The sequence below is a fragment of the Mobula hypostoma genome, chromosome 6 (genome assembly GCF_963921235.1).
Source record: "Mobula hypostoma chromosome 6, sMobHyp1.1, whole genome shotgun sequence".
Lineage (NCBI taxonomy): Eukaryota > Metazoa > Chordata > Chondrichthyes > Myliobatiformes > Myliobatidae > Mobula > Mobula hypostoma.
The window spans coordinates 49,771,595-49,795,708 of NC_086102.1; the positions used below are offsets into that span (position 1 = coordinate 49,771,595).

At 42.2% G+C, this 24,114-nt stretch overlaps 1 protein-coding gene across 1 annotated transcript in view; it reads right to left on the bottom strand.

The window, feature by feature from the left end:
• Positions 1–24,114, bottom strand: part of atp6ap2 (ATPase H+ transporting accessory protein 2) — a 57,592-nt gene that overhangs the window by 14,835 nt on the left and 18,643 nt on the right. Inside the window, exons 4-7 of the mRNA XM_063050818.1 lie at positions 13,362–13,457; positions 12,520–12,657; positions 3,651–3,704; positions 517–666 (exon numbers count right to left, since the gene is read on the bottom strand). Coding sequence (XP_062906888.1) covers positions 517–666; positions 3,651–3,704; positions 12,520–12,657; positions 13,362–13,457 — 438 coding nt within the window. The remainder of the gene's footprint in view (positions 1–516; positions 667–3,650; positions 3,705–12,519; positions 12,658–13,361; positions 13,458–24,114) is intronic.

A 24,114-nucleotide genomic window follows, 5' to 3' on the forward strand; every position in this document is an offset into this window, starting at 1 on the left:
TTAAGGTTGAACATTTCCTGCCTGTGCAGTATTGGGCTTTTGCAATTTCCATTTCCCCTTACCATTTCAGATTATGCATCATTCTTATTCCAAGGTTCAAGAATACTATCAGAAAATGTGTACATATATTTTCAGCAAGTTTGTTTAAATGCTATTTTAATTGTTATTACCTAATCTACAGCTAAAATGGGATATTATGAAGTAAAAATAGGTTTAAACCCATTGATAGCTGATTCTAACACAAATACAAGCTGGTATTAAAATAGATTATTCTAGTAGTGCATTTAATTTCATGTCATTCTCTGGAAAAGGTTCAAATAATGCTGAAAGCAACCATTCCATAAACAAAAAAAACTCTGCTGATAGTTATCATAGTTGCAATTTGATACTATCTAGTGAAAGAAATATCAAAACATTCTTAACCCTTAGCTTGCTACAAGAAATGGAAGTGCAACACTGTCAATATTTGTATACATGACAGATCACTGAAAGCTAGCCCCAGTGATTTTTTTTTACCTTCTGGATGACGGAAGCCAAAATTTTTGCAGCATCACGAAACTGCAGGGAGTCCTGTCCGTAATGTTTTATGATCTCTTCCAGACCTGCCAGCTCCAGTGAATAAAGGTCAGGTGAATGGTCTTTTGCCAAATGTTTGTGAACCGATAGCTGTGGGAATATTTTACACCCAAGGTTATTTATTTATTTTAAAAGAGTACCCATTATTGCAAAGCTGTGCACTGCAGCCAGAATATGTGGGTATTAGCTGCACAATAAGGCATATACTGTAGGTTCTGAAAGTCCACTTTTGAATTTCATGGTATTAAACTTGAAACATCAACTTTTTTTCCAAAACCTTCACACACTTACATCCCACCAAACAGCACCATAAAGATCAAAGTACTTTCAAAGACATTGTAGGAGCCATATATCTATTTTCTGCCTGTTCAAGCCATGTATTTGTTTTCTGTCTATATTGTACCTCGTGACGAGTTTATCATGATAATTTGTCACATGGGTTGGGATGTGGTAGAAGCGGAGTATATTCATGTTTTCACACTTTGTTAGTTGCTTAGTCTACTGCAGAGGAGAAGGGCCATACAGTAAGTTTTTTTTGTTAACCGCTACTGGGACATCATTGGAATACTAACTTCACTTAAATACATATATAACAGCAATCCTGATATCACTAATTAGAACGCTTAGTTACTCTGATTTGAACACAAAGATCGCAAAATCGCTAACAACAGAAAATCTGCAGATGCTGGAAATTCAAGCAACACACACAAAATGCTGGGCTGAAACACTGACTGTACTCTTTTCCATAGATGCTGCCTGGCCTGCTGAGTTCCTCCAGCATTTTGTGTGTGTTGCCACATCTCTAATTTAGTTACATTAGTTTTTTTTCATCTCTGGTTTTGTAATAAAGGATCGAAAGTACCTTTTTCAACTTTGGAACTTCATTATTTTGGAAGCGTGTCCTACAGTGTCAATCTCCTGGCTTAATCTCTCAGTGGTTTTGGTATGTTTTTAAAGTAACTGTTACAGACATAATTAACAGGTGATAGGAGTTAGGAAAACACATTAATAGAAAATTGGTGTGGAAAATTTTCATCTGAGGTCAACAGCTCCAAGAGAGACAGTAAAGAGATGTGTAGACACTACAGATGTTAAAGGAAATTTGATTACAATATTAGACTATGAACTAATTTACACTTCAGCATTTTTAAACAATTTTTATGTACAAGACCAAAGCTCAGAAGAAATTTTGAACACTTTAAATGAATGCAAATAATATGATGAGAATGAATTAACAGTATTAAAGGAAGAAAATCAATTCAACCTGTCGCTTAAAGACATGCAAAATATTCACCGTTCGCTGCTTTGCATGCAGGCTGTGGGATTCCTCCCTTAAAACTTAGTTTTTATATTTAAGGCACTTAGCAAAACTTACCTCCGGTTTATCCTCAGCTCCTTTGGCTTACTGTATTTTGTTTGATAAAACTACTATACAGAACCTTGGGAATTCTAGCAAATTATTAGGTGCAATACCATTGCAAGTTATTACCATAAACAGGTAGAATTGAATGCAGTGCTGCATTTTTTGTTTTCTTTTTAAAATATATTCATTAAAGGAACGTAGGTTTCAGAGGCTGAGGCAGCATTAAATTGCCGATCATTAATTGCCCTTGCAAAGGCGGTGCTGAGCTGCTGCAGTTTGTGAAGTAGGAGTATGCCCGTAAATGCTATTAGGGAGAGGATTTGAGGACTCTGACCCAGTAAATATGAGGGAATCGCAATACATTTCCAACTCAGGATGATGCACAGATTGAAATACAATTTTAGGTGGAAACCCATGCTTTTGCTGGCCTTGTCCTTCTAGTTGTTAAAGATCATGTGTTTGGAAGACGCTATCCAAGGAGTATTGGTGAGCTGCTGCTGTGCTTCAGTGGGGGAATGGGTGAATTGTTGTGATTAGGATGCCAAACAAATGGCACCCTATTCTCAAAATGAGTGTCCTGTATATTGCCGAGCTTCTTGTGTTACTGAAGTTGCACTTATCCGAGCAAGTGCAGAGTACTTCACACTTTGACACAAGCCTTGTTGATGGCAGACAGGCTTTAAAGAATAAAGAGGCAAGTTATCCAAGATTCCTAGCCTCTTCCCTATTTTTGTAGCCATATTATGTATATAGCTATCCCAGTTCAGTTTCTGGTCAATGGTAACCCTCAGAAAGTGGGGGGATTTAGTGGATGGCGATAACGTTAAATGTAAAAATATTTTAGCTAGATTTTTAAAAAATTGAATACCACACAATATCCATTGTCTAAGCCTTACTACATTTGGGCATTCAGCTGAGGATTGCTTCAAAGTTGTAAATGGTGCTAAACATCAGTAAATATCCCTACTTCTAACCACATGAATGCACCGAAGCTATTAGGTGGAGTGTAGATGAAAATACAGGTGATGGATAAGGTGCAGATTTTGAAACTTAATGCAAGTTCAACAGAATGCAACATTTTTAATATGGCCTCATGCAAACTCAGCTGCAGAAAATGTTTACAACAAAACCTGAAAATCATTTTAGTCATTCAGTAAATTATTCAATCATTCCAGAAGTTGGCATAAGGTCAAGACAACTACTGCAGTCACATGGGGCATCAATTTGTTACCACGGGTCTATTATGAATAAGATCAAATCAAAGCACAAATAAGCATAAGCAGAAGAGGCAAAGAAAATTACTGTAGTGTTAACCAAACAAACAGCAAGTAGTAATTGCTGGAGATCTGTGGGCTGTAAATATGAGCTGTCATAAGCCAGTTTTTTTTATAAATGTAATTGCTGAACTTTGCAGGAAATAAGGCTAACTTCACAAACAGATGGCTTCATGTTCAAGTTAGGAACTTCCTGTGCCCCAAGAATCAACCACGTTATGAAATTACTAAATATTGCGCTCAGTTGACAATGATTGCTCAGCAAAGTGCTGACAGTAATACGTCTCACTTATTAAGCACCTGTACATTTTTTGAAAAGATTAAACTTAAGAATGCTCACTTACTAATCTTTTAACCTGCTAAAAAGGTTTGAATGAAAATATTATACCCTGTATGGAATAATTTTTTTCCCCAATGTAAAGTTGTTCTTAACTCACCAATGCAGAAATATCATGAAGAACTTGCAGTTCAGAAAAGAACAAAAGATCAACCTAAAAATAAACACAAGCAGCTTTTAGAATACATAGGGTAGTAGTGCGCATGATGTACTCTACAAAATGGATAAACTGTAAAATAAAATTCAAAATATTTTACTAAAACCATAGCTCCAAAACAACTGAATATGCAAATAAGGTACAGAAAATGTCTTCTTATGGGCTTAAGTTAGTAATCTGTAGATCTACATCTTGAGCTGCATTGGCATATTAACAGTCATACAGCACAGAAACAATTGCTTCAGTTCTCCATGTCTTGTATGATTGGGACGCTCTACCTTCAAACATCTCAAACCATCTTACCCATTGCCCTTAAAGGAAGGGGATTCATTTTCAGGTTACAATTTAATAACATATTTCACTATCATAAATACAATGAAACAATCAATATTTGCCATCACAACTTATTGAAACTACGACCTTTAGGTTTCTGCACAAGTAGTTTAAACGGAAAAAAATTCCAAAGTTGCTATCAGTGATTTGATACTCATGCTCATGGGACTTATTTAAACTGAAAACCTTTTATAGCATAAAATCTGAGCTATTAATTAGAATACATAGTGTATAGTTTTAGTCTCCCTAACCAAAATTGGATAAACTTGCCATAGAGTGCAAAGATTCACTATATTGGTTCAATGGATTACAGGCTTGCCATAAGGGAAATTTGATCAAGTAGAGTAAGAGTGCGTTCTCTAGAGTTTAGAACAAAAGACAACCTCACTGAAACTGAGCCTACGTAGTAGCTTCAGTTATGGGTAGGCCATTTAATCACAAGTAGGAAAACCTCATCTAGAACCTTTGCATCTCTATAACACTGTTTGTTTACAATAGAGATCGACAATTAAGGGGAAGTTAAGATATGGAGAGAGCTCCAAATTAAAAGATCAACCATGATTTTGATGAATGATGGAGCAGGCACAAAATGCAGATCAACTAGCCCCATGTTTTATTAATGCTTTATCAATTATTACTGCTTAGCAAATTATCTGGCCCTATAACCCGAAATAATTCGTAAGAGATCTCATGTTTATAATGCCGCTTTTATTAAGAGTCATAGAAAAGCACAGAAACAGGCTCTTCAGCCACATGACTGTGTGGCTAGGCAGAGCTCAAATACCATCTACAAATTTGCTGACGATACAGCCATTGTTGGTAGAATCTTAGGTGTGACGCAAGGGCATGCAGGAGTGAGATATGCCAACTAGTCGAGTGGTGCCACAGCAACAATCTGGCACTCAATGTCAGTAATACGAAAGAGCTGATTGAGGACTTCAAGAACGGCAAGGCGAAGGAACACATACCAATCCTCAGAGGGATCATCCAAGTGGAGAGAGTGAGCAGCTTTAAGTTCCTGGGCGTCAAGATCTCTGAGGATCTAACCTGGTCCCAACATATTGATGTAGTCATAAAGGTAGCAAGACAGTGGCTATACTTTAATAGGAGTTTGAAGAGATTTGGCATGTCAACAAATACACTCAAAAACTTCTATAGTTGTACCATGGAGAGCATTCTGACAGGCTGCATCACTGGTATGGAGGGGCTACTGCACAAGACCGAAAGAAGCTGCAGAAGGTTGTAAATCTAGTCAGCTCCATCTTGGGCACTAGCCTACAAAGTATCCAGGACATCTTTAGGGAGCAGTGTCTCAAAAAAGGCAGCACCCATTATTAAGGACCTCCAGAACCCAGGGCATGCCCTTTTCTCACTGTTACCATCAGGTAGGAGATGCAGAAGCCTGAAAGCACATACTCAGCAATTCAGGAATAGCTCCTTCCCCTTTTTCATCCATGACCTTTAGTTATCGTCCCACCCAATCTCAGCGGAAAAAAACCTGCTTGCACTTACCATCCATACCCCTCAATTTAGTATACATCTACAAATCTCTTTCAATCTTCTATATTCCAAGGAATAAAGTCCTAACCTATCCAATCTTTTCATTTAACTCGGGTCTTCCAGACCCAGCAACATCCTTATAAATTTTCACAGTAGTCTTTCAACCTTATTTACATCTTTCCTGTAGGGAGGTGACCAAAACTGCACACAATCAAACAGGCCTCGCCAATGTTTTGTACAACTCCAATATGACATCCCATCTCCTGTACTCAATACTTTGATTTATGAGGGCCAATATGCCAAAAGCCATCTTTACAACCCTATTAACCTGTGACACCACTTTCAGTGAATTATGTACCTATATTCCCAGATCCCTTCCTTCTACCGCACGTTCACTATGCAAGGATTACTTACCCTGGTTGGTCCTACCGAAGTGCAACGCACTTGTATGCATTAAATTCCATTTTTCAGCACATTTTTCCAGCTGGTCCAGATACAGCTGCAAGCCATGGTAGTCTTCCTCACTGTTCACTATACCCCATTCACGGTGTCATCCGCAAATTTGCTGATCCAGTTAACCACATTATCATTCAGATTGTTGATACAGATGACAAACAACAATGGAGCCAGCACCAATCCTTGTGAGAATCCACTAGTCACAAGCCTCTGGTCAGAAAGACAGCCATCTACTACCGCTCTCTGGCCTCTCCCACAAAGCCAATGTCTAATCCGATTCAACCAACATACATCAAAGTTGCTGGTGAACGCAGCAGGCCAGGCAGCATCTATAGGAAGAGGCGCAGTCGACGTTTCAGGCCGAGACCCTTCGTCAGGACTAACTGAAGGAAGAGTGAGTAAGGGATTTGAAAGCTGGAGGGGGAGGGGGAGATGCAAAATGATAGGAGAAGACAGGAGGGGGAGGGATGGAGCCAAGAGCTGGACAGGTGATAGGCAGAAGGGGATATGAGAGGATCATGGGACAGGAGGTCCGGGAAGAAAGACGGGGGGGGGTGACCCAGAGGATGGGCAAGAGGTATATTCAGAGGGACAGAGGGAGAAAAAGGAGAGTGAGAGAAAGAATGTGTGCATTAAAAAGAGTAACAGATGGGGTACGAGGGGGAGGTGGGGCCTAGCGGAAGTTAGAGAAGTCAATGTTCATGCCATCAGGTTGGAGGCTACCCATACGGAATATAAGGTGTTGTTCCTCCAACCTGAGTGTGGCTTCATCTTTACAGTAGAGGAGGCCGTGGATAGACATGTCAGAATGGGAATGGGATGTGGAATTAAAATGTGTGGCCACTGGGAGATCCTGCTTTCTCTGGCGGACAGAGCGTAGATGTTCAGCAAAGCGGTCTCCCAGTCTGCGTCGGGTCTCACCAATATATAAAAGGCCACATCTGGAGCACCGGACGCAGTATATCACCCCAGTCGACTCACAGGTGAAGTGATGCCTCACCTGGAAGGACTGTTTGGGGCCCTGAATGGTGGTAAGGGAGGAAGTGTAAGGGCATGTGTAGCACTTGTTCCGCTTACACGGATAAGTGCCAGGAGGGAGATCAGTGGGGAGGGATGGGGGGGACGAATGGACAAGGGAGTTGTGTAGGGAGCGATCCCTGCGGAATGCAGAGAGAGGGGGGGAGGGAAAGATATGCTTAGTGGTGGGATCCCGTTGGAGGTGGCAGAAGTTACGGAGAATAATATGTTGGACCCGGAGGCTGGTGGGGTGGTAGGTGAGGACCAGGGGAACCCTATTCCTAGTGGGGTGGTGGGAGGATGGAGTGAGAGCAGATGTACGTGAAATGGGGCAGATGCGTTTAAGAGCAGAGTTGATAGTGGAGGAAGGGAAGCCCCTTTCTTTAAAAAATGAAGACATCTCCCTCGTCCTAGAATGAAAAGCCTCATCCTGAGAGCAGATGCGGCGGAGACGGAGGAATTGCGAGAAGGGGATGGCGTTTTTGCAAGAGACAGGGTGAGAAAAGGAATAGTCCAGATAGTTGTGAGAGTCAGTAGGCTTATAGTAGACATCAGTGGATAAGCTGTCTCCACAGAAAGAGACAGAAAGATCCGTCTAATCCAATTTACTACTTCATTTGGAATGCCGAGCGATTGAACCTTCATGACCAATCTCCCTTGCGGAACCGTGTCAAGTGCCTTGCTGAAGTCCATGTAGATAACATCCACTGCCTTGCTTTCATCAACCTTCCTGGTAACTCTCAAAAAACTATAAAATTGGTTGCACATGACCTACCAAGCATGAAGCCATGCTGACTATCCTTAATCAGTCCACGTCTATTCAAATACTCAATATTAGAATATATTCCAATAATTTTCCCACTGGCCTATAATCTCCTAGTTTATTTTTAAAGCCTTTCTTAAAACAGCAGAACAACATTGGCCATCCTCCAAACCTTCCATCACTTCACCTGTCACTAAGGATGATTTAAATATCTCTGCTAGGGCCGCGATAATTTCAGCCCTTGCCTCCCACAAGGTTCAAGGAAAGACCTTGTCAGGCCCTGGGGATTTATCCACCTTAATTTGCCTCAACAGCCAACACAACCCGCTATGTAATCTATATAGAGAGTCCATGAAGTAGATGTTGTTTTGCCTAACTGCTACAGATTCTTGCATCACTGGATGCAAAGTGTTCACCTATAAAAACTTCTGTCACCTGCGCTGCCTCATTCCCTAATAGCAGATCAAGTATGGCTCACTCTCTCAATGGGACTTCTAGTACTGATTAAGAAAACTTTCCTGAACACATATGACAAACTCAGTCCATCTCGTCCTTTCGCAGTATGTGAGTCACAAGTCAATATATGGAAAGTTCAGATCACCTACTATAACAATTTTGTTTCTTGCAACAGTCTGCGATCTCTCCACAAATTTGGGATTAATCATGCAAACACTCACATTTTTATTTAGTACATTTATAGATTAAAATTTGTATAACCTGGAATAGGCCAGTTTACTGATAGCATAGATCTGATGTCAGTGTGTTTGAATGAGCAAATTCTCACCTTTGATTGTCAGTTCTTTATGGGATGCTTTCTTGTAGGTTAATCAGAAGCACAACACTTTACCGTGGACTGCATATTTTAGAATGAAAGGCCATTTGATCCACTGAGTCCATGCTAAATGTGTCATCTGCCTTGCTAGTCCCAATATTCTGTTTGGCCCATATCCCTTCATGTACCTATCCAAGTGCTTTTTAAAAGAATGCTATTGTTACACACACAGACACAGAGCTGAAGGAATGCAATGCTGTTGTTTGCCCTCTTCCCCTTTTTCAGATTTATTTTAAGATTGAGGACACACAGTCCTCTTTTATTGTTATTTAGTAATGCATGCATTATGATACAATGTTTCTCCAGAATGATATAACAGAAACACAAGACAAACCGACTGAAAAACTGACAAAAACCACATATTATAACATATATAACATATAACAACAGTGCAAAGCAATACTGTAATTTGATAAAGAACAGACCATGGGCACGGTAGAAAGTCTCGAAGTCTCTCGAAAGTCCCATCATCTCACGCAGATGGTGAACCTCCAGCGCCGCAAACTTGCTGATGCGGCATCCTGGAAGCACCTGATCACAGTCCGACTCTGAGTCTGTCCGAAAACTCCGAGCCTTCAACCAGCTCTCCGACACCGAGCACCATCTCTGCCGAGCGCTTCGACCCCGGCCCCGGCAACAGGCAATAGGCAAAGCCAAGGATTTGGGGCCTCCCCCCCCGGAGATCCTCAATCGCACAGTAGCAGTGGCAGCAAAGCGGGCATTTCAGAAGTTTCTCCAGGTGTTCCTCCATGCTTCTCATGGCTGTCTCCATCAAACCAGGATTGTGCACAGCCCCTAGTTAACACATACGATATCATTCGGAACAGCTATGCGCACTGCGTCGCGCCGCCATCTTCTCCTCCCTCCTTTTCAATCCAGATGAAAGTTCTTGGCCTAAAAAATGTTCATTTTGCTTCACAGACACCACCTAACCTGCTAAGTTGCTTGTGTGTGTTGCCTGTGGACCTTCAGCACCTAACAACCTCAATGTTTCCACTGTTCCTGCCTCAGTCTCATCTAGCAGCCCATTCCATATACTTGCCATCTTCTGTGTAGAAAAGTTGCCCCTCAGGTCACTTAATTTTTCCTTTCCCACCTTAAAACTATGCTCATTAGTTTTAGTCTTCCCCTACAACATGTTACAAATAGAATGCTGTTTGAGAGCCACCCACTGCATGGTACTCTTTCCTGAAAAAATGTTAAGACCAAGTAGACTTGGCAGATATTCTAATACAGATTTCAAAATTGCTCTTCAAAACATTACTCAAGAATGAAACATTATATTTAAGAGGAACAGTGAATTAAAGCTCAGGCTAGAGGATGCAGGCTGCTTCATCATTTTTGGACAGGATGCATGGAGGGTAGAAAAGCAGAAAAAAAATCTTGCAGGCACTGCCCCATCAACCTACCATGCAAGTGATGAAAGATGCCTTCAAACAATGATTATTCATTAATAACCTGCTCACTGATTTGCAATTTGTTTTCTGCTTCAGGTCAGGTACAAATGTTGAAAGAGCTAAATTCTAGAAAAGCAGAGTCCTATTCACAGGAAAAGGCATCAAGAAGCCCAATTAAAATAGAGCACAATGGGATTTAAACAGGTAAACACTCCTCTGGCATGATCCTTCACTAAAGAGAATACAGATGATTGAGGCCAATCAACTCCTTTCCTGTTTATCAGGAAGCTATTCATTCGTGGCTGAATCAACTAGGTATCCGTCTATAGGCCTCTGTCTGATGTAGTCTATTCAGTGTATCCATAAAGAACTTGGACCCAATTAAAATGCTCAAATATACCAACTTTCTATTCAGCAAAAGGTAGCGTAAACTCAAAATCACTTCATTAAGAAACACTCAAGTTCATAGCCACCACATAAGCCACAGTAGCGTAGCAGTTAGCATGCTATTGCAGCTCACGGCATTATACTTCAGAGTTCAATTTGGTGCCATCTGCAAGGAGTCCATACATCCTCCCCATGGAATGCTCCAGTTTCCTCCCACTGTCCAAAGACCTATCAGTCAGTAGGTTAATTGGCCATTGTAAACTGTTCTGTGATGGGTTAGGGTTAAATCATGGGTTGCTGGGCGGTATGGCTTGAAGGGCTAGCAAGAACTATTCATGCTGTATCGCTAACTCCGTGCTGGATAGCAAAATAAATAAGATAGCACAAACAGAAGAAATCTGCAGATACTGGGAATCTGAGCAACACATACAAAATGCTGGAGGAACTCAGCAGGCCAGGCAGCATCTATGGAAAAAAGTACAGTCAACATCTCGGGCTGAAACCCTTCAGCAGGACTGCAGAAAACAGGCTGAGGAGTAGATTTAAAAGGTGGGGGGAGGGGAGAGAGAAACACAAGGTGATAGACAAAACCTGGAGGAGGGATGAAGTACAGAGCTGGGAAGTTGATTAGTGAGATAAGGTTAGAGAGGGAAAAGGAGATGGCATATGGGGGGGTGGGGGGGGGTGGCAGGAGGACATTACCGAAAGTTTGAGAGATCGACGTTCATGCCCATCAGGTTGGAGGCTACCCAAATGGAATACAAGGTGCTGTTCCTCCAACCTAAGTGTGGCCTCATCACGACAGCGTAGGTGGTCACGGATGGACATATCGGAATCAGAATGGGAATGGGAAGTGCAATTAAAATAGGTGGCCACTGAGAGATCGCACTTGTTCTGGTGGACGGAGCGTAGATGCTCAGCGAAGCGGACTCCCAATCTATACTGGGTCTCACCGATGAGCAGGAGGCCACACTGCAAGCACGGAACACCGTAAATGACCCCCAACAGATGTACAGGTGAAGTGTCGCTTCACCTGGAAGTACTGTTTAGGGCCCAGAATGGTGGTGAGGGAGAAGGTGTAGGGGCAGGTGTAGCACATGTTCCACTTCCACTTGCAAGGATAAGTGGCAGGAGGGAGATCAGTGGGGAGGGAGGAATGAACAAGGGAGTTATGTCGGGAGCGATCCTTGCAGAAAGCAGAAAGTGCGGGGGGGGGGTTGGAGAAGGGAAGGACGTGCTTGGTGGTGGGACCCCATTGGAGGTGGCGGAAGTTTCGGAGAATTATGTGCTGGATGCGGAGGCTGGTAGAGTCGTAGGTGAGAACAAGAGGAACCCTATCTCTGGTAGGGTGGCGGAAGGACGGGGTAAAAGCATTCAACTATGTTACTCAAATCTAGATGCAGCATTTTTGCTTGCCTGACTGCATATGCCCCACCTTACAAAAGAGCATGCTTATTTGTCTGGGTCCAAGGAGCTTTAGGAAGGCTTCCTATATTACATCAGTTCTGGTGTTTACTTAAAGCTGCAGAGCTGAGAGGCAAACAGCAGTATTAAGGGTTCTCCTATGCAGATCACCAAGAACTATGCTGCACTTAAGAGTGTGCCTTGCAAAATTACAGTAAAACTTGAGTTTCTTCCCAACTACTTGGAAATCCTGATGGTTCAGTATCAGGTACACTAAATGAGGTTTGCTGTTCTCCTCTTCGGCTTAATAGGTCCAATGCGTTCATGAGAAAATATAACACTAACATCTTGTAAAAATGTGAATTTCAATTATGTTAGGATATTATTTGGGACTAATATCTGATGGTATGGAAAAATCTGCTAGTGTGGCACCAAAGTTCCTAGCAAAAACACAGAGATTATGTTGAGCAACACACAAAGTTCAGGAGGAACTCAGCAAGTCAGAAAGCATGGATGGAGGGAATAATTAGTTGACGCTTCAGGCAGAGACCCTTCATCAAAAGCAGAAAGGAAGTGGAAAGAAGTACAAGCTGGCAGGTAATAGGTGAAACCAGGCCAGAGGGGAAGCGGGTAGTTTGGGGTGGGGGTGGGGGGGGTGGAAAGAGAAGGAGCATGGTAGATTATCTGAGTTTTACGAATGCTAGATCAAGATTCCCTACTTACCTCATTATTTTTATTCAGAGAATTAGAAGGCAACAAACTCAAAACAGAGTTATCCTGGTACAAACGGTTTCTCATCTGTCGTAATGTCACAGGTAGATCTTCAAAAATGCTATTTGCCTTCCCAACCATGTATAGTCTCTAAAACAATAAAGAATCTGTCAATCTTTTGATTATTCAGTTTCACAAACAAAACCTGAATTAAGAATCTCGATACTTAAATAAATTCTGTTACATACTCAGACACTGGTGAGGGAGATGAGGAAAAAAAAATTAAATGGTGAAAATTAGAGAAAATCATGAATGCTTGGAAACTGAATTCAATTGAGAGCAAGATTATCTATATTCTCTGAAACAAATGCAGACCTCCAGGGACAAGTCTGTTTGGTCATCAGCTCCTGTTGCACTTAAACTGATGTTCTTTACTTCTTAACTCATTTTTGCAGCCTGAGAGTAAAGTGCACAGGCTGAACTGCCCAATCCACCAGACACTAATTTTGGGGGAAGCAGCTGTTGGTTAACAGCCATAACAACAATTCAACAGTGTCATTTACTATTGTCTCACATTAGCAGGGATGGCCTTGCTTGACAGAGATCCTAATATAGATAACAGTTAGCTCACAGGGAGCTCATCTGCTATTCAACCAGTCACCATTTGATTTATTTTAACTGGGCATTTACACTCCCACCCTTACCGAGGGTAGTCCAGTTTGGGACAACATTTCAGTTGTCAATGTGAATATGAAAAAGGTTGTACTGATTACAAGGTAGCAGCCAGGAGTCCAATAATTACCCAACCAGATCCTGCATAGTACCATACATTTAAAAAAAACCTGATCACTCACCTCTTCACTGGGGGTTAGCTGCAGGATCACTGGTGCTTCTTCAGAGAACATTGAGTGGATAGAATTTGAAACACTGTCCAAAGTGAAAGGGACAGGCTGCAATAAAACAAATCAACTAAGTTAAAACATTGAAGTGAGTGAAATTACATGTTATGGAAGAGATCATTTAATCATCTTGCCCTTCCTGTATTTTTCACTCCTGTCCCCACTAAAAATCATTAAAATATTTAGCTGAACATATAAGGTAGAAATATCAATGGAGTGCAGTAGCCAAAGAACTTATTTGTTATTTATACATGGGATACAATATTCCAGTGCTAGCGTTATTGTTCATTGTTAAGTTACCGTTGGAAAGAGACTAACTGATCTCTAACATGGCTTTCATTCTATCCAAATGTGAACTTATCAAAAAAGGAAATTGGAAGTAGTGATTTGTTGCAGCCCAGAGATTAACAGTATTAAGGAAAATGAATATCAGAAATATTTCCTCCTATCTGAAACATGTCTATGGCAGATGCCATCACACTGGCCCTACACTCACCTTTGGAGAATTTGTACAGTGAAGGCACCAATGTTAAAATATTGTTTACTAACTCCAGATCCCCCTTCAATACTATAATTTCAAGCAAGCTCATCACAAAACTCCAAGACCCAGGAGTCAAATTCTCCATGTGCAACTGGATCCTTGGCTTTGTGACCAACAGACCACAATTAATAAGGATAAGGAGCAAAAGCTCAACCACAATTATTCTCAACACTGCTGCTCCACAAGGTTGCATGCTTAGCCACCTAATCTACTCTCTATAGACTTATGACCGCATGGCCAGATCTGTTGTAACTCCACCTACAAGTTTGCAGGTGATACCACCACAGTGGGCCAAATCTCAAATAACAAGTCAGAATACAACAAGGAGATACAGAGATTAGTAGTAACATAGTATTATGACATTTCCCTCAATGTCAGCAATCTCAATGTCTGCTCAATCTCTTCAGGAAGAAGGGTGGTCCACATGCTTCTGTCTACATCAACAGTGCTGAGCTTGAGAGCTTTAAGTTCCTAGCAGTGAACAAAACCAACATGTCTTGGTCCAACCTTGTAAACATCACAGCTAAGAAAGCCCACCAATACCTCTACTTCCTCAGGAGGCTAAGGAAATTTGGCATGTCTCCACTGACACCAATTTTTTTTTATATAAAACAATGCACATATAAAGCATTCTATCTGGGAACATAATGGTTTGGTATGATTTGCCTACTTCATTAGAAACTGCAGAGAGTTATGGACAAAGCTCAGCACATCACAGAAACCAGCGTCCCCTCCAGGGACACTGCCTGTATTTCTTGCTGCATCAGTGAAGCAGCCGGCATAATCAAAGAGCCCACCTACCCCAGACATTTTTCTCCCCTCTCCCATCAGGCAGAAGATACAAAAGTCTAAAAGTATAAACCACCAGGCTCAAGGATAGCTTCTACCCCACTGTTCTTGAATTGTTCCCTAGTATAAAATGGACTCAACTTCAATCTACCTCATTATGATCTTGCAACTTATTGTCTACCTGCATTATACTTTGTGTAGCTGTTACACTTTATTCTGCTTTCTGTTACTGTTTTATTTTGTTCTAAATAAAGGCATCTGTTAGTCTTGCGAGACCATGGATCTGTGCCTGGAAAGTCTTCACTCTCCAGGGCGCAGGCCTGGGCAAGGTTGTATGGAAGACCAGCAGTTGCCCATGCTCCAAGTCTCCCCTCTCCACGACACCAATGTTGTCCAAGGGAAGGGCATTAGGACCCATACAGCTTGGCACCAGTGTCGTCACAGAGCGATGTGTGATTAAGTGCCTTGCTCAAGGACACAACACGTTCCCTCGGCTGGGGCTTGAACTCACGACCTTCAGGTAGCTAGTCCAATGCCTTAATCACTTGGCCACGTGTCCACTACTTCAGTATATAATTGAAGGATATTTAGATTATCCAACAATTTGAATTTAAAAGAAATGCTTTTCTGGAAGTTCCACGTTACCTCCTAAATTTGTTAAAGTAGTATGCACTCCTTCAATCCTAAGGGAATAACTACTCCATTTTTTAAACTCAAAATTAAAAACTGCAGATGCTGAAAATCTAAAAATGAAAAATGATGCTGGAAAACTGAAAAAATACTCAGACAAAAGAAACAGTTAATATTTCAAAGTTCCATTCACCTATTTTCATCACATTCCAGTGCTGGTCGGGGAGAGAGTGAAATACAGAAGGATGTTCCTCTTCATAGAAAGGTGCAGGAAATTGCAATTGACTATTCAAATTGGCATAAATTTAATATGACATTTGACTTCTAGTATTGCTACCATTTGATTGTCTGAATTTTGACAAGTTCAGAACACACACAATTAGCTATAAGGAGTGTCCCTGAACCAGAAAAAGCAAATTAATCTGCAAGTCTTGTGGCAATATCCTACCTCAGACCAGAGAAAGTGTATTCCTAATTGTGACATAAATTGAAGAGTTTTAATGGACATGAAAAATTCACAATAGGAAATCAATGTTATATGCCAATTTAGGCTTAATCTGTTTCATTCCCGTGTAGCTGAAGTCCAACAATTTGCAAATAATTAGCCCTTTAGACGTTACTAAACATGACAAAAGCAAATGTAGGAAAACAGGTAGATGACAGGCACTCAAGTAGGAAAATTTCAGACTACATATCTTCAGTCAGAAACATTCAATTTTGGACTTGTGTTGTTATAATGCTCCTGCAATGCAATTCGGAATGTTTTTACCTTAAGGCCGCACACAATTGCAAACTGTTAATATCGTGAATTTCAAACTCCATTTAAGCAGAGAACAACATCCATAGTTGGGATAGGTGAAAGACTATTCACATCAAGATGAACTTCAATGAGGTACTTCTTAGGAAGTCAAGGAACTGAATTCAGATCAGCTAAACAAATTAATTTAAAGACTGGCAATAGTAATATTTGAGGCCAATCCAATCCTGCAATAGGGGTGTGACCAGGAAATATTCCTTCAGTCATCTAGCAGATTCAATTGTATGCTAGAATGTCTTTGTTGTATCCTTTAAAATAGGGGTCCCCAACCTTTTTTTCACTGTGGACCGGTTTATTATTGACAATATTCTTGTGGACCTGCCGACCTGGGGTGGGGGGGGGGTAGGGTTGCCAACTGACAAAAGTAGCAGTCAAATACGTTGTGTTTACCTCTTGAAAGACTACAATGACCACGAAGCCTTGCACGGGCACCAGTGCGCATGCGTGACTTGCTCATGCACGTACCTGCCGATTTTTTTCTACAGATCGTTTTTAGCAATTCTGTTCGGGGGGGGGGGGGAGGAGTAATCACGACCGGAATATAGGTGATAAGTGGCTAATACACTCAATTTCATTTCTAAAAAGGTTTATCTAACGAATTTAATATTAAACACACAGCGCATATTTTCCTCACATGAATATAGTGATGTCAATTATCAGGGGAGCTTGAAGTAAGTGTTGAATGAACTTCCAGTAGAAGTGGTAGAGGCAGGTTCGATATTATTATTTAAAGTTAAATTGGATAGGTATATGGACAGGAAAGGAATGGAGGGTTATGGGCTGAGTGCAGGTCGGTGGGACTAGCTGAGAGTAGCGTTCGGCACGGACTAGCTGGGCAGAGATGGCCTGTTTCCATGCTGTAATTGTTATATGGTTATATCAGTCACTTACAAGTCAATAGCATCATAACATTTTAAGTAACGTTTGGGTATTAAACACACGGCACATATTTCCCCATATGAACATATAAAATCATTGCAACACACCAATATCGCTGAATCAGTGGGAGCCCTGGGCTTGTTTCCCTGCAACAAGACGGTCCTATTGAGGGATGATGGGAGACAGTGATACTCGAAGAGGGTTCCTTATGTCCAGTCTATTCCGCAATTTAGTTTTCATTGCATTCATTGCAGAGATATGTTATGGAAGCAACGTATTCAGTGCTTTCGTGGCTATTTCTGGATATTCAGCCTTGACTTTGATCCAGAATGCCGGCAGAGGTGTTATGTCAAACATACTTTTCAGCCCGCCGTCATTTGCAAGTTCGAGGAGTGGATCTCCTTCCCGCACTGACATGGATGACACGCGGGTAATGACCTCACGTGCGTTGAAGCTCAACAGTGGCCGTGACAGGGAATGGGGAAAGGTGCAGCTGACTCATATCGCCAAATCATATTGGTTCCTCGCAGCCCGGTACCACATGCTTTGCGGCCCGGTGGTTGGGGACCGCTGCTTTAAAAGACAAATTGATAAACAGACATTTCCAGACTAAATTCCAAGTTGCATATGAAAATCAAGTACAGGTTTCCCCCGCCATCCGAAGGTACAGCGTTCCTATGAAACGGTTCGTAAGCCGAAATATCATAAAGCGAAGAAGCAATTACCATTTACATGGGAAAATTTTGTGAGCGTTCGCAGACCCAAAAATAACCTACCAAATCATGCCAAATAACACATAAAACCTAAAATAACAGTAACATATAGTAAAAGCAGGAATGATATGATAAATACACAGCCTATATAAAGTAGAAATACTTCTCTACAACGATTGCCTGCACAGATCTCCGTAGTGAAAATCTCACGCAAGCGCTCTCGGCAGAAAATCTCACGCAAGTGCTGTTGGCATAAACATGCTCTCCAGTAACCTTTAAACTATGAAGCTGCCAAATCTACCAAATAACACGTAAAAATACACAGCCTATATAAAGTAGAAATAATGTATGTACAGTGTAGTATCACTTACCGGAATTGGGAAAACAGCGCCGAGCACACTGATGGTGTGTTAGACTGAGTCGTCACAGGCTGGGTGGTGCAGTGGCCCACACGCTCCGGGCCGCTGACCCGATACCTTGCTGTGAAGAACGCAGCAGTAGCCAGGAGGCACACAGCACATCTTTAAGAAAAAAGCCGAAATATGCTAATTAATTAGGTGCCGCCTAGCACGTAATTGTCGGCCCAGATCAGAGGCGATGCAATCGGCAATCGCCTCTGATTTGCGCCGACATTTACACGCCGGGCAGCACCTAATTAAATAACACACATAAAAGTTGCTGGTGAACGCAGCAGGCCAGGCAGCATCTCTCGGAAGAGGTGCAGTTGACGTTTCAGGCCGAGACCCTTCGTCAGGACTAACTAAAGGAAGAGTGAGTAAGGGATTTGAAAGTTGGAGTGGGAGGGGGAGATCCAAAATGATAGGAGAATACAGGAGGGGGAGGGATGGAGCCAAGAGCTGGACAGGTGATAGGCAAAAGGGATACCAGAGGATCATGGGACAGGAGGTCCGGGAAGAAAGACAAGGAGGGTGGGGGGGGGGACCCAGAGGATGGGCAAGGGGTATATTCAGAGGGACAGAGGGAGAAAAAGGAGAGTGAGAGAAAGGATGTGTGTATAAAAATAAGTAACAGATGGGGTACGAGGGGGAGGGGGGGCATTAGCGGAAGTTAGAGAAGTCGATGTTCATGCCATCAGGTTGGAGGCTACCCAGACAGAATATAAGGTGTTGTTCCTCCAACCTGAGTGTGGCTTCATCTTTACAGTAGAGGAGGCCGTGGATAGACATGTCAGAATGGGAATGGGATGTGGAATTAAAATGTGTGGCCACTGGGAGATCCTGCTTTCTCTGACGGACAGAGCGTAGGTGTTCAGCAAAGCGGTCTCCCAGTCTGCGTCGGGTCTCGCCAATATATAAAAGGCCACATCGGGAGCACCGGACGCAGTATATCACCCCAGCCGACTCACAGGTGAAGTGTTGCCTCACCTGGAAGAACTGTTTGGGGCCCTGAATGGTGGTAAGGGAGGAAGTGTAAGGGCATGTGTAGCACTTGTTCCGCTTACACGGATAAGTGCCAGGAGGGAGATCAGTGGGGAGGGATTGGGGGGGGGGGGGGAGAGACGCAGACTGGGAGACCGCTTTGCTGAACACCTACGCTCTGTCCGCCAGAGAAAGCAGGATCTCCCAGTGGCCACACATTTTAATTCCACATCCCATTCCCATTCTGACATGTCTATCCACGGCCTCCTCTACTGTAAAGATGAAGCCACACTCAGGCTGGAGGAACAACACCTTATATTCCGTCTGGGTAGCCTCCAACCTGATGGCATGAACATCGACTTCTCTAACTTCCGCTAATGCCCCACCTCCCCCTCGTACCCCATCTGTTACTTATTTTTATACACACATTCTTTCTCGCTCTCCTTTTTCTCCCTCTGTCCCTCTGAATATACCTCTTGCCCAACCTCTGGGTCCCCCTCCTGCCCTCCTTGTCTTTCTTCCCGGACCTCCTGTCCCATGATCCTCTCGTATCCCTTTTGCCTATCACCTGTCCAGCTCTTGGCTCCATCCCTCCCCCTCCTGTCATTTTGGATCTCCCCCTCCAACTTTCAAATCCCTTACTCACTCTTCCTTCAGTTAGTCCTGACGAAGGGTCTCGGCCTGAAACGTCCACTGCACCTCTTCCTACAGATGCTGCCTGGCCTGCTGCGTTCACCAGCAACTTTTATGTGTGTTGCTTGAATTTCCAGCATCTGCAGAATTCCTGTTGTTTACCTAATTTCGGCTTTTTTCTTATTGGTACAGTATCTGTCCAGGGCCCAGGTGTTGGGGTGGTGGGACATGGGGGTGTCATCTCATCATCGATCAGGGCAGGCAGCTCATCTTCTCCTATGACTGCCCACCTCGATGTCGAAGATCGAGGTTCGTCGTCTGCTGTGGCTGATGTGGAAGGCTTGCTTGACTGCTGAGCCTCACGCATTTTTCTATCATACAGTTGTTTGTAAGCACTCAAACCATCCTGCAAATATTCCCTAAAGCTACGTACCCTTTCAAAATTAAAGTCGTACTTTATCATTGCAGCGAAAATCTCACGCAGTTGCTTCATGTTCAGTTCGCTACTGCATTCGGTTTTGATTGTTATCCTTTCCTCTTCCAATTGCATCAGCTCTTCATCCATCAGTTCTTGGTCATGGGATGCCAAAACCTCTTCAACATCATCTTCGTCAACTTCCACAAGCCAAACTCATTTTGTCCTTACTTCGTTCACCACGATCGAAATGCTTAATTATGTCTAATTTTACACTACGTGTAATGCCCTTACCCTGTCAGGCTTTTCCGACACCTTAGAACTCATCTTGCTAAAGGCTGCTCAAAGCAACGTGTTAAAGCAATGGCGTTCCGAATCCGGGGGAGACCGGCTGCTCAGGGCGCGCGCTGATTTTTTCGCGAGCTGATTTTTTATCACACGCTGTCTTTCTTTGTAACAGTGAAAACACCTTCTGAAAGCGAAAACAGGGTACTAATGTAGGTCTTTCGTAACAGTGAGGTTTCGTAAAGCAAACGTTCGAAAAGTGGGGAACACCTGTATTAATGCAATGTAATGGTCCCAATATTTTTCTAGAGCAATGTTTCCCCAACTGTTTTGGGTTACTGCCCCTTGGCTCCCAGACCACATCCCCAGCACCCTTTTCTCCCTATTACATAAAAACTATAAAGATTATTGATTTATGATGCACAGTGAAAGAAAATAGTAACTGCAAATTCAAAGCTGTGACAAATAAATGCAAAAATTAACCATTTAAAGCTATAAAATTGATTACGGTAAAAATTATTTTCAATTTTAGAGCATACATTACTCCAACTATTCACCATTTCATTGCGTTTTCACCTTTTAATGAGATGGAGGAGCTTGGTGCAGTGATATCAGTTTCTCAACATCAAGCAAAATTGTTATTCAGATGGAGTCTCAGATTCCCATGTTCAGTAATTTGCAGGCTGTCGCACTGCTTTGTAGGAAGCTAGACAACTGCATGGAAATGCCTCTCCACTAAATATGTTAGAAAGGCAATAAAGAACATCTTGACTCTTCCCACCCCCCTCCCCACAGTGCAGGATATTATTCAGAGACTTCTTTCTGCAACCAGAAGTCTTAATATATTTTTGACTCTCGGCTTCAGCTCAAAATCATTTTGTAGCAAGATCAGTTCTTCCTCCATCCTTCCTGTTAATTCCTCATTACAAATGTTCAGGAATGGATTTATGACCCAATCTGGAATATGGATCCAGAGAAGATTCTGAAATCTTTGACATGACTTTATGCAGCTCACCCACTTCAAGATCATTACCTGGTATTCTTTCTTCTCTTTCTTTCTCTTCCAACTCAGAGACTTAGAAATGGGAAAGGTTGTGACAGCTAATGGTGTAGTTAAATAGGGTTAACTTGGACAGAAATGTAGCGACAACTAATTTGACTTGATTCACATCATCTCCTTGCAACTGAAGATTGATTTCATTTAGCTTTATGAATAATTTGCACAAATAAGCAATATCATGCCTAATATTCTAGAGTTGATCACTGAATGAAGCATTCAAGTCTCCAAAGAATTTTCAGTTTCAAAAAACACATGGAAGTGTTTCAGGCAATTTGCTTTTGAGAGCTATCTGACTTGCGTGCAAAAGCAAACATTCCAGCTGTACATCATTCTCAATACAAAGCTCTCAAAATAGTCAAGAATTGAGAGCATGGGTGGGATTTGATTTTAGTGATAACTGATCACTTAGGTTTTCTTGCGACAAGACGTTAGACTATCTAAGATAGGAGCAGAATTAAGCCACTGGGCCCATCGAATCTGCTCCGCCATTCCATCATGGTTCATTTATTATTCCTCTCAACCAGTTCTCCTGCTTTCTCCATAACCTTTAATGTCCCAACCAACCAAGAACCTATCAACTTCCACTTTAAATGTATGCAATGACTTAGCCTCCATAGCCATCCATGGCAATGAAGCTGACAGATACACCACCCTCTGGCTAAAGAAATTCCTTTCTAAATGGAGGCCTCTCGTCTGATGCTGTGCACTCTGATCCGAGACTCATCCACTATAAGAAACATCCTCTCCACATTCACTCTATCCAGGCCTTTTATTATTCAGTAGGTTTCAATGAGATCCCTCCTCGTTCTTCTAAACTCAAGTACAGGACCAAATCCATCAAATGTTCCTCATACACCAACCCTTTCATTCCTGAAATCATTCTCATGAACCTCCTCGAGACCCTCTCCATTGCCAGCACATCTTCTCTTAGATCTGGGGCCCGACAGTGCTCACAATATTTCAAGTGTGGTCTGACCAATGCCTTATAAAGCCTCAGCATTTCATCCTTGCTTTTATATTCTAGTCCTTTCAAAATTAATGCTAACATTGCATTTTCTTTCCTTACCACCAACTCAACTTACAAGTTAACCTACAGGGGTGCACAAGGACTCCCAAGTCCCTTTACCTCTCTGATTTTTGAATTTCATCCCAGTTTAGAAAATACCTACCGCCACTTTGCCCATTCTCCTAATCTGTCCAACTAATTATGCAGACCCTCTGCTTCCTCAATACCACCTGCCCCTCTATCCATCTTTGTATCATGTGCAAACCTGGCTACAAAGCCTTCAATTCTGACATCCAAATCATTGACACACACAACGCAAAAAGTAGTCCCGCTATAAGACCATAAGACTATCATTCCCTGTCGAACATCACTAGTCACCAGCAGCCTACCAGAACGTGCTCGCTTTATTCCAACCCATTGCCTCCTGCCAGTCAGCTAATCTTCTATCCAGGCAGGTATCTTTCCTGTAATACCATGGGATCTTACCTTGTTAAGCAGCCGTATGAAAGGCCTTCTGAAAATCCAAGTCAACAACTTCCAGATTCTTTGTCCATCCTGCTTGTTATTTCCTCAAAGAATTTGAACAAATTTGTCAGGCAAGATTTCCCCTGAAGAAAACTATGCTGACTTGGCCTGCTTTATATTGTACCTCCAAGTATTCTGAAACCTCATCATTAATCACATATTTCCAACCACTGAAGTCAGGTGAACTGGCCTAAAAGTTCCTTTCTTTTGATTCCATCCCTTCATGAAGAGTGAAGTGACATTTGCAATTTTCCATTCCTCTGGAACCATTCCAGAATCTAGTGATTCTTAAAGGATCATTATTAATGACTCCATAATCTATTCAACTCTTTCAGAACACTGGGATGTCGTCTATCTGGTCCAAGTGATTTATCTACAGTACCTTGAGTAATAGCAACTGCACTCACTTCTACCCCCTATACTGTTAAATTTCTGGTATTCTGCTAGTGTCTTCCATAGTGAAGGCTGAAGCAAACTACTTAGTCAACTCATCTCCCATTACTTCCTCTCCAGCATCATTTTCCAGTGGTCCGATATCTACTCTCACACTTTATACATCTGAAAAATCTTTTGTAGTGCTGACAGCAGATTCCTTCGTTACAGGAACAGAGACAAGGTTCTGAGGATGTGACAGAGACACCCAGATGGCATGTTGGCTCCCTGGTGCCAGGATCACAGATAGCTTGGATCATTTCCATGGCATTCTCAAGGGCGAGGGTGAGCAGCCAAAAGTCTTGGTACATATTGGCACCAATGACATAGGTAAGGTGAAGAGGTCCTGAAGAGAAATTTTAGGGGGCTAGGTAGAAAGGTGAGAAACAGGACCTTCAGGGTATTAATCTCTGGATTACTGCCTGTGTGCCACATGCCAGTGAGGGTCAGAATTGGATGATTTGGCAGGTAAATGCATGGCTGAGGAACTGGTGCAGGGAGCAGTGGTTCAGATCTATGGATGATTGGGAGCTCTTCTGGGGAAGGCATGACCTGTACAAAAGGGACAGGTTACCCCTGAACCCCAGGGGGTGCAAAATCCTTG